The sequence below is a fragment of the Toxoplasma gondii genome, chromosome VIII (assembly GCF_000006565.2).
Source record: "Toxoplasma gondii ME49 chromosome VIII, whole genome shotgun sequence".
In the NCBI taxonomy this organism is placed as follows: domain Eukaryota; phylum Apicomplexa; class Conoidasida; order Eucoccidiorida; family Sarcocystidae; genus Toxoplasma; species Toxoplasma gondii.
The window spans coordinates 1782135-1797474 of NC_031476.1; the positions used below are offsets into that span (position 1 = coordinate 1782135).

The 15340-nt window shown below is 50.3% G+C and overlaps 1 protein-coding gene across 1 annotated transcript; it reads right to left on the reverse strand.

Moving 5' to 3' along the window:
- Positions 1-2657: 2657 nt before the first annotated feature.
- Positions 2658-14972, reverse strand: TGME49_232050 (DnaJ domain-containing protein). Its single transcript, XM_002368035.1, has 16 exons — positions 14494-14972; positions 13791-13876; positions 12663-12825; positions 11749-11893; positions 11165-11318; positions 10512-10761; positions 10025-10082; positions 9105-9192; positions 8802-8847; positions 8372-8462; positions 7077-7537; positions 6308-6509; positions 5781-5923; positions 4896-5321; positions 4081-4140; positions 2658-3288 (listed from the first exon to the last, which is right to left on the reverse strand). Exons 1-16 carry the CDS (start codon positions 14629-14631, stop codon positions 3190-3192), a joined length of 2610 nt encoding a protein of 869 aa, XP_002368076.1. The 5' UTR covers positions 14632-14972; the 3' UTR covers positions 2658-3189.
- Between the last annotated feature and the right edge of the window lie 368 nt (positions 14973-15340).

Consider the following 15340-nt stretch of genomic DNA (forward strand, 5'->3'; position numbering starts at 1 on the left):
CACCTGTGGTGTTGCCCAAAGTGCATGGCGTCTACACAGACGCAAGTGGAGGTACAACTGCGCATCTACATTGCCAGTTTTGTATGCACACACAGCACGTGGTGTCGATGAGAACTATCGGAAGAGGGGTGATGGACGGTCCCAGAGACACCAAGTATTAGGAGGTTTGGTGAACATGTGGATCCGGGCTCACGCCCCAATTCCAACTTTTTCCGATGAGTGGGGGAGACATGAGACATCGAGAGTAGTGCCGAGGTCGAGAGATCTGTGGGGAAGAAAGAACGACCTTCGGTACCGTCTCTAAAAGAAACCCATCAGGAAAGGAAAATAGGGAGGAGTCGGAAGGGACAAGCGAGTATGCAGTTGATGATAGCTATAAAAAAGTGTAACCGCTCTTTTCTGTCACTCGTCCTGGTGTGAGGTGGCAGGCGGAAGCGGGTGGAGGTCGATTGCGGTTTGCCCCGTTGAATTTTGTTTCGATTCGATTCAACGTACGTGGCGAATAGAAAACTCTTCACGCGAAAGGACGGAAACATCCGCCTTTCTGCCGTGCTAGTCTCCATGTCATTTGGATGAATGTGTTGTGCATATGAGCGAGAAGTCGACGCAGATGGCCGCCAACATTCTATGAGAATCATACGAAGATACAGCTGAATGCATTTACGCTTCCTCACTGTGTTGATTTTTTCAAGTTTCTCTGTGCTTCTTGTCTCTTTGGTTTTATGTCGCAAAAAACTGTCAGCTTTTGTCCCTTCTTGTCGGCCCGCCTTTTAATCTCCCGCCGGCACCGCGGCCGCCCTTGGCCGTACGCGTCAGTCTCAGGGCAGTGCCTCGACCTCTATCTTGAACAGATTTGTGTATCCTTTGAATCGTGCTCTCACCCTCAATCGTACCGGCCAACATGTTGAACAGCCTCTGGATTTCCCAGTCTCATTTCGCCTTCTCGTGGCTGCCATTTTTCTTCTTTTCACGCGACTCTACAGAACACTGGATCCCGGTCTTCTCACCGAGTGCCGGAAACCCCACCACAAGAAGCGGGACTTTGTCCCAACTCTCGGCCCTTCCCTGTCCCCTCCTCGCTTCGCCTTAATGATTAATGTGGTGCGGAGATGTGTGGGGAACTGACACCGCATGTCCATGATTGTTTTCAACTTATTCAAATCGAGTAAACAGAGACAGTGTAGTACCTAGGATACTGAGTGCGACCACATAGGAGATACAGACAAACAAGTTCTTTGTAATTGCTATACACCCCCACCCCACTGGACGACGTAAGACAGCTAAAATTTTTCCCTGTTGGCGTTGTCGCGATAGCATGCAGGTAGGTGTAGATCGCGCAGTATTCACACTGACAAAAGCAAGACAGCAAGCTACATTCTGCTTCTTCCTCCCCGCGTATGTGTACGCGTCTCGAAGTTGTTTTCGCCACGCGGTATCGAAGCAAAGGAGGGAAGAATCCGAAAAGGTCGTATGGGATGTCCACAACCAGAGCTAGAGAGGGAGAAGCCCGTACTCGCGAGTAAGACAGATACAGAGTGATGCCGATAAAAAGGAAGGCGTTGGCAGAAATGCAAGGTACCCGATTGACAAAAGTGCAAGGATGGCGAAGTCTAAGCAGAGCCAGAGGCTCGCGCAGAGGCAGTGTGGACAGCCTGGAGAGAGTGTGGACAAAGACGGCGAGTAGGAATAGAGCGCAATAAGAAAAACGAACAAACGTGAGCTGATATCGAAGAGAAGGGATAGCGAGGAACGAGGGATGGGAGAGAATGCGTCCCGACGTGGTGATCCAATTGTTTCAGCTGCTGCATGCCCGTAGAAATGCTCGCCAGCTCTGGGCTGAGACGCAGGGAGAACAAGATACGAAACACGTACTCTCTGTTGCACATTCTAAAAGTGGACCCCTGGGTTTACATGAACTACCTTCCTTTGAAGAGTACATACTACGAGTTGGACTCCTGGTTTAGACCTTAAAGGCTTACAAAAAACTCACCATATCCTGCGTCGTACGCCGGCACTCCATTAAGTTCAGAGCTACACCTTTTGATCCGTTCTGTTTGTCTCTCCGCTCGATTGGCTTTGTCTGAAAGAAGCAGATGCTTGGCAACTGTTCTCTAGTGGAGTGTCTCCGACACCACATGGGTGGACGACGCAACCAGGGCGCTAGCAGTTCGGCAAGCAGCCTCAAATGTGAACGTGCTTCACGGTTTCCGTAAAAGGCAGAACTAGGAGACTGACTTCTGAAAAAACGATTTCTTTAGTGATTGAATAGTTTAGAATTCGCTTCTAAAGAGCTGGATTACACCGAATGATACAAGAAGCTGAAATCAAGCGGTAATAAGAGTGGCAATCTTTTTCGCTTGTGAGCTTTCTTATTTTCGGTGAAGGATCTCCTTACCCCTGCGTTGTAACCCCCGGACTACGTGGTGCGTAGTAACGATTCCGTCTCCGAGCTTCCAAATCAAGGACGTACTAAAATGAGTGCATGCAAACACGTCTGGAACGCACCGCTCGTCACGTAGCAAAAAGTCACCACGATTTCCGGTCAGGTGGTACGGCTGTCACCGAATAGCAATGGAGGTAAATAGCGGAGTGAACTGTGTCCCGAAGCCGAATTTCTACAGAAGGCGCTTGCAGATCGGACTCAAGTGGGAACGCTTGAAGGTCTGTAGGTTCGCAGTTGCCCAAACAGCACAGAAAAATCGAACCCCCCCGAAGACACGGGGAGACAACCGGAACTGGCCTGACGGAGACGCAGTGGGCGAGGAAACAGGACAGCCGTGCCTCGTCCCTTTCGGCTGTTCTCTTTCTCCAGCAAACCGAACGCAACACCCAGACAAATACATCGCGCCGGCGGGCCGCCTGCATCCTGGGCAGCTGCGACGCCTAGACAGTGTAGTACCACGAGAAGGACAGTGAGCAGCAGTCAACGCGAGGCAACGTCGACAACGACACTCGCGGAGCGCCTCTCCTCATGGAGGGAAACCGAGACAAGAGGCATGGCTCTCTTTGTGCGCTCTAAGAAACCTGTCACTTCTTGCGCCGAAGGCACGCCGGCTCCCCTCCTTCCCCTTCCTTCATTGTTTCTCTTTCCTCTCAGAAGACGTTTCAGGAGTCAAAGTCCACAGGTACAGCCAACAAGCCACCAGCCCCGTGATTCTGCGGGGCGCCTGTTCTCTTCCTCGTTCCCTTTCACTTCCGTCCCACACCCATAAAAAAGTTGAATATCGCCTGGAAGTTCGACCAGCCACCAATCAGCAGAGAGCCGCCCAACACGAGCATGACAACCATCTGCGTAAAATAAAGACACACGCAACACGGCGTGGACCGGTTAGAGCCCGTCAAAACTACAGATGAAACGATAAACAAGTCTTCGATGAGTGGATTCTCGGGGCGAGAGCCCTATCAAACGCGCAACGTCTACGGCGTCCGTTCTTCTTGCTCCACGAGGAACATACCAGGAAAACCTCTTCGGGCAACACATGCACGAAAACTGTTCCTCTGGCACTTCTGGGGATAAAAGAAGCACTCGAAAACGGTTCAACGTGTCCACACACCTAGACCAGAAACCTGAGACTCCCAACTCACACGCGAGACGGAGGCCGAAGCCTCGCGAGCAAACCCGGACGGCGAAACGGATAATTGCCGCTTTTCGATGACGGTCAAAAAACACCACACGGGGCCTTAGACCGGACTTGAGGAAGACGCGAGAAGAAAGGGGAGACTCATACGTGCGTCGACAGAGAACCACAGGCTCCAAATGACCAACTGTCTCTCCCTCGACAGAGTAACCTAGAAAGGACGCGGATCATGGTTGTCCTCGTTTCCCGCATCCACGTTCCGATGTGTCAGCATAGTTACTGAAGAAAAAACATTGAACCCCCGATGCCGAGAAACCACCGTGGAATGCACAGAGAAAGTTTACATGTGTACATATAATAAAGTCGTAACCACTCCGCCACTGACGTGCTCTAAATCTCTAGTCATCTTGCATTTATGTTCCGTAGTTGTGGGATGAGCATCACCCGACCGGAGAGAATATCTACTGTAAAAGCGAGACTGTAGAATTCACCGACGTCTTACCTCAGAGCTCAAGCCGCCGCCCAAGAAATAGAGTGCCACCACAATGGCCAGAAGGAGAACCTGATACAAAGTGGATGCATACACGTATCTTACACACAAGCGAATCATTTCCTCCACTTCTCTCTTCCATAGCTCGCCTTTCTCATCGAAAAGAAGCTCTGCTTGCAACTGAGGCGCCGGAGAGAGACCCCGCTGCCAACAGGACCCTGTCGGACGGCGAGAGAGGCGGAGGATTCCCACATGAGAGAGTAGGGAGCTCACGTTCTTCGCTGTGTCGTGGAACGCGTGAAATTCACAGTTCACCTGCCTATTAGCTGAAGACGATCCTCCTCTCATAATCGCTTTATTCCCAAGCCTCGGTTCAGTGTATCGGCTCATGAAAAACGCAGCTCCAGCAAACCTTTAAAAACTACCTTCCCCGTTGAGTAGTTGCACTTTCCCAGCTACAAGTTGCATCAGGAGCTGACAAAACTATCGAATGTAACGACGCGATCGCACGCGTACCGATACAAGCCGTAAATGCAAGAAGCCTGGAGACGCATCCAACATAAACTTATCTATCCCACGTTCCGTCTCAAGTCCCGCACCATCTAGCTCTCTATCCGTATCTACCTATAGTTGTCTATCTACCTTTCTGCCTGTACCTATCAAACCTGTCTACGTATCTATACCTATCTCTCTCCTCCTATTTTCCTCTATGTACCTATATATCATTATCTACCTCTATCTGAATCTCTTTCTCTCTCTCTCTCTGTATATATATATATATATGTCATGGAGTTTGGTGACTTCCATTCGTGTTGTTCTTTGCCTACGTGGTTCCACGAGAAATCGAAGAAGCTGTAGACCGCAGACCAGTACCACGCCGGTGAGGCACTGGCAAGGCATCGTTTAGTGAACTGGTGCACATCGCAGTAGTCGGGGAGAGGCTGGAAATCGAGGTGCTTTTCATCAGTTTCTTCGTCGTCGGACTTGTACTGTTGCGCATCCAACAGCTGATACAGTTCCACCAATACACTTCTCTGTCGCTGCTTCTCAGCCTCAGTTTCTTGACTCGAGCCCGTCTGGCCAGTCGGTGGGGTGGAGGCGTCATGCAGCGAGAGAAACCGACTGCCGTCCAAGTCGAGCAGAAAGAGTCTCGAAAAATCCAGCTCGTCTTTCCAGAACGAGAAGAAGAGAGAAGATGTCGACAGACCCGGGAGCGACGGTAGCAGCGGAGGCGCGTCCAGAGACAAACGGACCTGGAGAAAAAAAAGAGAAGCAGTCTGGCGCACACGCTCGAGGGGAGAACACCGAATCCCCACAGACTCCCGAAAACATTCTCACTGAAAAAAAAGACCCCTCCGGACGAAAAAATCACTAGCAGACCATCCGCGTCCATAAAGATAAAAACATATACATGTGCATATATGTCTATATATATGTATCTATATAGGTATATGCGTATATGTGTACATGCATGTATAGAGCTATAGATGTAGACAGGACCCAAACGAGTGGCGACGGGAAGGAGATAGAGGCAGCGCAACGAAAAGAAAAAAGAGGCGCTAAAAAAGAGGCAACTGCGAAGGACAATGGCGTAAGACGAACAAGAGAAACGAAGGGCATACACGGCAAGGAAAAAGAAGCAGCGAGGGCCGGGAGAGAGAAAGTGTGCGTCATACGCGCCAGAGACTCATGGATTCGCCATTTGCTCTTACCGTCTGAACAAAGAAACTTCCGTCTTTGCTTCCTTCCTCTTCTTCCACAGGGACTTCTTCTTCTTCCCCTTCTTCCTCGGAGTCCTCGTCGTCGCCGTTCTCTGGCTCCTTTGCACTCCTTTGCGGCTTGTCCTTTGCCTTGTCTGAAAAAACAAACATGGACCATCAAACCTCCAAATGCCTCTCTCTATCTACGCTGATCGAATATTTATACATATATTTCCTCTCAATCTATCCAAGATGGTCAATATCTACCAATCTACCAAAATTCATATATATATATATATATTAAATATATATCTATGCTTACCTGTATCTACGTCTACCGATTCTGCCAGTATATGTGTATATGTGTAGGTGGAGTTCTGTGTCTGCTTGGTCTTCGTTTCTGAACTGCGTCAGGAGAGAGGTACACACGCCTTCCTTCTCCTGTCGATGCACGCGACTCGAAGCACCCAGACACGGTCCTGTTTTGCGATGCGTGTCCAGCTGCGTTTTCTAGACATTTCTCCGTTTCCTTTTCTCACCCTTGAGAAGTTTCTCCCGGGAACGCTGGAGAAGGACGCTGATTTCCTCGGCAGAAAGAACCGCGTCTGGGGAGGTCTTCTGCAAGCCGCTCTCGCCTTCCTTCTTCGGACCCTCAACTCGAACGAGAGTGTACACCCGCTGCTCGAGTGTGCCTCGGCATAAGAGAGCGGCGTTCTGTTGGTAGATGTACGGATGGATGTGCTGCGAAAGGAAAGCAAGTTTGGATAAGGCCTTTCTTAAACCCCCACCTCAATAAAGATCTCATCTGCAAGGTGCAGCTGTCCCTGCCAGTCCAGGAAGCGACCAGCGAGAGAAAAGGACGAGAAGAAAGCAGTAGCAGAAAGCAGCATGCGAGGAAAGAGACAACTGGAAGAAAGAATCTTGCGCGGAAAGGGAGAGGAGTGCAAGAAAGGAGTGTGCAAGAAAGGAGTATGCCAACAAGAGAGAGGCGGAAGAGAGGAGCATACGAGGAAAGAGAAAAGTGAGGAGAGAAAGGTGAGGATGTGGGAGGGAAGAGATAACAGAGAAACGAGACAAGTCAAGAAAAGAAGGGAACGCGGAGCGAATGAAGTGGCAACAGAGGGAAGTTATGGAAAGAGAGGCCAGGGGACACAAGGGAGCAACAGTGAACAGAGAACCCCACAAAAGGTATCACGCCTGAGAACGACAGCAGCACCGCACGGCGAGAGCGCCGCGGCATCCGCCTCTGAGAGCTGACGAGGAGTTTCGAGTGCGAGGGAAAGAAAGTGTCGCACGTTGGTATCTCACCTGTTGGAAGGAGGCCAGCAGGTTGTGGAGCTGCGCGAAGAGAGCGTTCTGCGTCACACGCGACTTCCGAACCGTCAGTTTCTCGACGAATCTCCGGACGCCCTTGCCCTCGTCAACGAAGAGCAGAAAGACCAGAGAGGAGCGCAAGTCCTCTTCAGCGAATTCGAGCGGCGTCTGTTTCGCGGCGCTGATCGCCTTCTCGCCGTCAGTCAGCCACTGCGGGGGATCTTGAAGCACCGCAAAGAGGTCCTTCGTTTCCGCTTTGCTGGCCAACAGACTCTCCAAGTTGTGCACGTAGCCGAAGGAGAAGAGAGGCAGGTACTTGTGAGCAGCGTGCTTGAGAAGAAGCGAAGGAACAGTTGGAGACGAACGCGAGGGAACCACCACCAGCTTGTACGGCTGGGCGAGAGCAGAGACTCCCGGCGCAGTCGAGGCAGACAGGAAGGCCTGCACCTCCGCAGCTGCAAAGAGGAGAAAGAGGAAAGCAGAGACAGAACGGCTGGACACGACTTTTGCGCTTTCTAACTTCAGACCCGATAGACGACAGAGTTGCCTGAACGCATTGAGGCTTCACGTACGCACACACCGTACACATATTCACGCTACTTCTAAACTTCTGCAGGCACGATACAACGGAGAACGACGCGGAGACTGAGCGGTACTCAGGGGCCTTCGCGTGAAACACAGTTCGCTTCCAGAAATGCGACACACGACAGAGTGACTTCCTTCTGTCACACTTTGTTATTCGGCAGTCGGTTTCCCTGGAGCGAACGCGACCCCGATCGATTTCTTTTACGATGAACGGTGGAAACTCTTTCAGTTTGACTCGAAGTCGCTCTGAGCTAAACAGGGTTTGAAGTGACGCAGTCCTTGTGACAAGCATGACGAGATGGACTTCAAGCACGCAGACATTCAAGAGCGAAGGACACAGAGAGAAAAGAAGAAAACTCTCTGCAAACGCGAGAGAGGAGACACCCGAAAAGGGGCTGTGTGACCGTCTCCGAATATAGGTCGACTGCCGTTTCCGGCGCCTCGCTCGTCAGTGGAGTCTCAGCGTGAGAGAGAAGCACGCGACAAGAGGGACGGTCAGGAGAAGCGGTGAGACGCGAGATCCGGGAGGCGGGAGCAGGGATAGGAAATACCAAGGGAAGGATGGGAGGCACAGAAAAGAGGAGCGCCCCGACGGGGATGTGTGAACAGAGCGCGGCACAATGGAAAAGAAGGCGTGGTATTTCGTGATCCGGAGGGAGATGAGACGCGAGAGAGCAGAAGAAACTGCGTTTAAGACAACTCACCAGAGGAGAGACTCGCGATTGGATTTGGGAAGCTGCGAGCGATAAAGCTGTAAATGCTCTCCACGGACGGCCGCGTGATTGCGGGATACACCTGAGAGACGCGCAACGGAAGACCAACGACACAGATGCCTTGTTTCCCCAAAGAAACATCCTCGTGCGATACCGACAGCGGCGAAGACAACAGACGTAAAGGCAAACACCACATGAGATAGAGAGACAGCGACACACACACAGAACAAGAGAGACCGAAGAAAGTTGTTCTTCAGAGAGGAGGAACACGAAGAAGAAACTGGCGACGCAACGAAGTTTTCACCCTGACGGACCATAGACTGCTTCCCAACACACACACTTTTCCGCAGGAAGAGGAAGCGGAGAGGCAGCCCGGAAAATGTGGAAACGATGAAGGCGTGCCACGTAACGGTGAACGTACCTCGGGATGCATGCCGCTCGACATGACGAGGATTGCCGGGAAAATTCTGGAAAAAGGAGTGTGTGCGAAACAAAGAAAAACAAACACGGACGGAATAGAGAAGGGACGAGAAGGTTAGAGAACAGCGAAGGACAAAGCCACAGCAAGGACGAAAAGAAGAAGAAAGAGTAAACACTGGGGCCAGCGAAGAGCGCAGCTGTCACGCCAGAAGAAAGCCATGGCCAGAAAAAGAAAGCGAGGTACAACCGATTCCAAAAAACAGAGGAAAGGTGAAAAGAAGTGAAACACGGACGGACTACTTACTTGATATTGACAGGAAGACGTTTCGTCAGGTCCTTGTTCTTCCTCACATTGATGACCCCATACTTGAAGTATTTCCCCAGCGTCAACGCTGCAGTCGCGAAAACAAACATGCACAAACATGAAAATTCTACTCTTTCACTATCTCCCTCTCTCCACCAACACAAACCAAACAAGTCCCTTTACTCTGTGTCGACACACATATATATCTCTATGCAGAAATGCATATATATATATATATCTGTAATCATATATATATATATATATATATATATATATATATATATATTGGGTAGAAAAGTATATATGCGACGCCTTGTACGTCTCCATCTTGTTTCTGTCAATTCTTTTCCATCGATTCTGCTCGTTCGTCTCCGGCTTTTGTCATTCCGTAGCCCTGACAGCCCCGGTTTGGAAAGTCGAAACTCAGCACATTTCGCTTTCCGAAGCAGTCCAGTAACGCGGTGATGTACACGGTGTCCAGCAGCTATAAAGAACTTGGTTGTCCATATCTCGTAACTTAAGTCCTGACTAGTATCCTCGGCACAACAGAGTCTCTGCGTATTCGAGTTGTGTTATACCAATGTGTCCACGTGAGACCAACGCAGACATCACATCTTTTATACTTGCAGTTTCGCACTGGCGCGTGCACTCCAAACAAAATGTAGGTCTCACTACGACGGGACGCTCCTGAGTGTGACGGGTCAACTGTAAACAAAGGACTCGTCAGGTTTCACGTTAAGGCGGGAGACCCATGCGAAACAGTCGAGACAGAGGAGAAGGAAAGAGGAGACAAAAGAGAAGAAAGGGGCGCGAGAAGAGTTGCGATCGACGAACGAGAGAACAGATACGAAACCTCGAAAAGGAAGAGGAGAGACGCGGCCAGGAACCGTGGATTTTCTTTTGAGGAATACCCGTCGTACCTGTTTCCTCCCACATTTCCATCACATGCTCGCTGAATTCGTCCTTGTCATTGTGCAGCTGCAGTCACATCGCACAGTCCTTGACAGCCATCAGATTGAAACCCGCACAGACACTTGCCCCGACTCCTATATCATACAGATACACATTTACACTTATATACATACATTTATAGACATTTATTTAAAGACATGGCGGTATATATGTATATAGGTGCGATAGGGAGATGGATGGACACACACTTCCCTGAGCATACACGACGGCCAACCGCCTGGAGAAAGAGACACGTATACGTACGCATATAAAATGCTTCTTGAGATCCACTGTCCTGATATACAGAAGTCGAAAGATGAATTTTTCTACACGTCCACCACGCCCAAATGGAAATGCATGGAACTGACGGCTCCCCATTCTGTCACCCGGCAGAGACTTTTGCTCTGCGAACGCTGTGGACAGTCAGATTGCAACTTTTCGCAGTTTTCTTCTCACCATGATTGTCCAGACGTGTCGGCCTGAAGCAGGGTAAAAGGTGTCATTTGGGCCCAGACTAGTGAGGTCGATGATGTCTTTGCTGGTGCGCGCAAGAGCGTCTTCGCCGTCTCCTCTGTGGCGCTCTCGCTCGCCTGCGCCGTTGCTCTCCTTCTTTTTCTTCTGAGCCTTCATCAAATACTCGTACGCGACGGCCACTTCAGTGAAGCGCGCTTGGCATCCCGCACACCCCGGATTCTTGTCAGGGTGCCTGACAAAAGGAACGCAACTCTCGCAGAGCCAATTCTGTCCATATTAAAAAAATATGTATACGTGTCTTTCCGCATCTAAACCGCAACAAACACATCCACCCGGGGGTTTGTATGTCTGTGTGCAAGCATGCAAAGATGAGCAGGGCTGAATACACACACAAGCATATACATATATATATATATATATGAATTCGTGGATTTGTGCGTGTATGTATGTGTATGCGTATGCGTAGGACTATGTATATACAGACATGCTTTTGGACTAACTCTAGCGTGTAGACGAACACGTGTGAACATCCGATGTTTTTGTCCTTCTCTCTGACTTGCTCACGAGAGGCTCCGACTTCCCACTGTACCGACGGTGGACAGGTGTCCATACACCCATGACTTTTTACTTCTTACCATCGAACAGACAAGGTTCTGTACGCTTTGCGGATGTCGGCCTCCGTGGCGCCAGAGTCCAGCTGAAGAGCTGCCAAGTGCTGCTCGGTCTGCTGGCCTCCCGTGTCTTCGTCTTGGCCGTAATACTCTTCTGCAGCTTTCAGTGCGAAGACGCCTACGCAAGAGAAGACGCAGTGTGTCATCCGTTTACGTCGCCCGCTTCATGGGGGTTCAGACTTCTCTGGCACGCTGTGACAACTACGCTCCACATGATCGCTGCGCCTCGTTCATCGTTCCGCTACGCAAAGCGAGCATCGTGTACACGAATATCGACGCGCATCTCTGGGCACACACTCCACGCGCGAATCTACGCCTTTCTCCATACAGGCGTCCAACACATACACAAACAGTTGCATAAAGAGGCACACAAAGAGAACACATACACGTTCATACACACACTCACACACACACACACGTATATATATATATATATATATATATATATATAGGATATTTGAGTTCAGAGGAGGCTCTCGAAGTCGAAAGGGAACACGATGTGTGGAACCTCGCTTTTCTTCCACTTCTTTCGACGCGATCGTTCCTACCGATGATTGCGAGCGCGACGCATGCGTTGACAAGCCACCGCAGAAGACGACTCCTCAGAGGAGTGCTGGAGTCGAACAGCCGTGCCTTCAACCCCGCCAGAGAGAAGCCTTCCTCCTTCTCCTTTCTCTTGCCTGAGCGAGGAGCCTGAGGAAGCACAGATGGACAACCGAGACGGATTGTGGGGACGCGAAACGCGAGCGAATCAAACGCTGAACGTACACCTGGAAAGCCAGAGGCCTGAGCGCACACAAGGAGGAATGGTTCTCCTCTCTCCACGTCCAGATCGACCAGATCGTGGAAAGCATGTTTCTCTTTTGGAATAGCAAAGTATCCAATAGAACAGGAACTGACCACAAGTGCAGCCAGCAGAGTGAAGCCCAGCGTGAAGATGAAAACTCTACATTCCTGCGGAATCTCTCGTGAAACTGGGGTGCGCACAAGAGGAAAGAAAGAGACTCAGGCGAACGCACAGGCACCCAGGGTCAGCTCTGCAAAAAGACTTCACAAGAAGCGAAGCAACCAGAGAGGCAAAAAAATGAATGGCGGTCGAAAAGGCAGCTTCTCCTCCGACAGTCTTGGCTTTGATCTCGCCTTTGTGTCTGAAACTTCCTCTCCACTCTCTGGCATCGTCTCTCTTGTCGTTCGGACGACGCCTCCGCCGAAGTCTGGAGAAAATCTCGACACATTTCCTCTTCTTTCTCGTCTCTTTGACGACACTCTTCTCATTCAGGTCCACTCGCCTCTCATTCTTTCTCTCCTTGTCGGCCATACTCTCTCTCTGGCTATCTACCTGTGTCACATTCTTTTTACCATGCTGTCTCTGTCTACCTTCGACTCTGTCTCCTCCTGCTTCCCATCTCTCCTCTGTCTCTCAGCCGGCCAGTCCTCTTCTCCTTTCCTTCCAAACACTTACATTCTTCGCCTTTTCTCGTTTTCCTTGGCGCTTCCGCGCCTCCTCGCCGGGGGAACCCGCGGGTCCTGGACTGCTGCGGTGCGCGCCTGACCGCAGGGCGTCGTAAGCCATCGAGGCTCGGCTTCCAGTTCCCATTTCGTCTCCACTCTCCTCAGCGTCTTCCCTGTAGCAACCGACAGGAAACACTATATCAAGTCACGTAGACACGCGCGCCACAGGACCTAGGGTGCTGAACAGGACTCTAAAAAAGGACAAGAGGAACTCCAGCGAGTGCAACCAGGCACGACCCCCAAAGGTGAGACTCGAACAAATATGCAAGTATGCATTCACAGGTAAGCTACCATATAAGATGTATGTTGCTCGAGGAACAGCACTCCCCTGAACGACGAAACCCAGAGGAGAGCGCAGTGCTACGGAGACGACGTGCAGCCGACAAACGAAAAGAGAGCTAGCGGCTGTTTCTTGGTGTCTCCAGCAGCGCTCTAACGAGCAGAGTTAACCAACTCAATCCAAGAGCAGGTGACAGTAGGGTGAATTTTATCCTTTCAAAAGTAGAAAGACACCAAGAATTTCGTAGTTTCTGAATTGGCTTCCGTCACTGAGACGGTGGTGTGCACCGCTTCTAACGAACTAGGTTGTCTATTTCAGTTCATGAGTCCGTGTCAGGGTTCCACAACCAAGCGAGCAATTCAACAGAGGTACTCCAACTGACCGCATAGAGTTCCGAATCGATCCTCTGAGGACCGAGCGCAAGATGTAAGGTTGATAACAGGAAATAGTAACCGAGTTAACGATTTTTTCAAGCACTATTTGATCACTTTTCTGTGCGCCAAAAAAACTAGAAACAACCTTCGGCCTTCGGGATTGCACGAGTAACCTTAAAAGGCATCTACTACATTTTATTAGAAATAGGAACACATAGCGGGGGAAGACTCCCTCATTTGAACAGGCCATATAACGACGGCGCAGAAGGAGATATACGAATTCACTTCTCAGGGAAGACGACACTGGAACTACGTAGTCACGACGGCCAGTCTCCTGAAGGCATTTTGTGTTTCCAGTCATCCGTTTGCTGTGGACTGCGTCCTTCATTGACTCTGACTACACTTTCATTCCTCGACGTCTCACCCGTCAGAGAACGCCGGACTGCCGTCTGTGCGTCGGCTGCCGGAACGGCCTGTGTGTCTGTTTTTTCCTTCCTTCGTTTTTCCAGACTGCACAACATGCGGAGAAAAGGGAAGGACATCTGTCAGAAGCGCGACGGGGGATTGCGACCCATTCTCTAGAAAACCCAACAGCTCCGCCTCATGTGGAGAGTCAGTGAGGAAGACCCGAAGGGAGCCGCGGACCGGCACAGAAAAGAACGTCAAGTCAAGCATGCTTTTCACATTCAGTCTCGGGGGATGTACAGGCGAAAGTAGACGAATACAAACGAGAGGCAGAAACGAGACACGGCGGAAGAACAGGGGGAAGGAGTCGACAGAAGGATGAAAGGGAGAAGGAAGAAGACATGACGCGAAAAAGAACGCGTGAAAATGGGAGAGACGAACGACACATGCAAACTGGTGGTAATGGGGACCGAACACAGACACTTCCCATTTCACACCAGAAACACGCATACATACATCGTCTGAAACAGAACAGTTATAGAATATATATATATATATATATGTGCACTGGCACAGACACTTGTACATAAATAGATATATATATATATATATAGATATAGATATAGATATATATAGATATATATGGATTGCAACAGAATGCAGATACGTAGACGAACACTGTAAAGCACAACGAATCCTTTTACTGTTGCATGTTTTCTTACCACGAGCGTGAAGACACTCGGCCCAGCGGTTTTTCTGAAAGACTCGACTTCCTCATCGCTCGACTCGGGCTGAGGAGCCGACACGGGGGGGATTTTGTTTTGCGCCTTTGAGGCTGTTGGCTTGCCTTTTTTTGCCATTTTCTCGGCTGTGAACCGGCTTTCAGAGAAGCGGCAGAAGACTTCGAGAGAATACAGCGTGAAAAAGGTGAAGCAGACAACTTGCGGGAACAAAAGTCTTTCCAGAGAAGACGCCCAACCAACAGACGGCGGCGACGCTGTCGACGTTAGGCAAGAGCAACCCTAAACACGCACCTCCCGCACTCTGCCTGTGTTTCGCGTCACTTGTCGCGGCTTTTCCCCCCGTCTTTGTCGGAGTTTGGCGGCTCTTCTCATTTGCTTCGTGCTGCCTCCTGCCTCCCTTTTCCCGGGAATTCTGGAAGACCGGGAAAGTCGGGGACAATGTTGAGAGTTTGAAGAAACGAGGAAGTAAACGAGATTAGAAATTCGCTTACAGACTGGTCCTGGGTCGTGTGCGTCGCGACGCAGAGACTGCAGCGAAGATCGATCGACGAAAAAAATCCACGAAGAAATGAATTTTCGGTGGGGATCGAGGAAGTGGACGGAACTCAAAAAGCGCATCTATCCAGAGACAAGGATGCCGCGTGGGTGCAATCTGGAGGGTGAGGTGGAGTGACAGGAAAAGGTGAAAAAACTCTAAAGGAAACAAACGCACGTAAACCACCAGCACCCAGGAAAAAGAGAAGCTGCGTCGGGGCGGAAGTGTGTTTCAGAGACAACGCGTTTTTGACGTACAGTTACGGGCCTGCAGGGCACAACAACCCCTTTT

Excerpts from the sequence above, each read along its gene's own strand:
- TGME49_232050 (XM_002368035.1), bottom strand. The coding sequence starts at position 14,631 with ATGGCAAAAAAAGGCAAGCCAACAGCCTCAAAGGCGCAAAACAAAATC. Across the intron at positions 10,083-10,511 it reads GACACGTCTGGACAATCATG|CTGCACAATGACAAGGACGA; the intron begins GTGAGAAGAAAA and ends ATGTGACTGCAG. Across the intron at positions 4,141-4,895 it reads TCGATTTCTCGTGGAACCAC|GTTCTCCTTCTGGCCATTGT; the intron begins GTAGGCAAAGAA and ends ACTTTGTATCAG.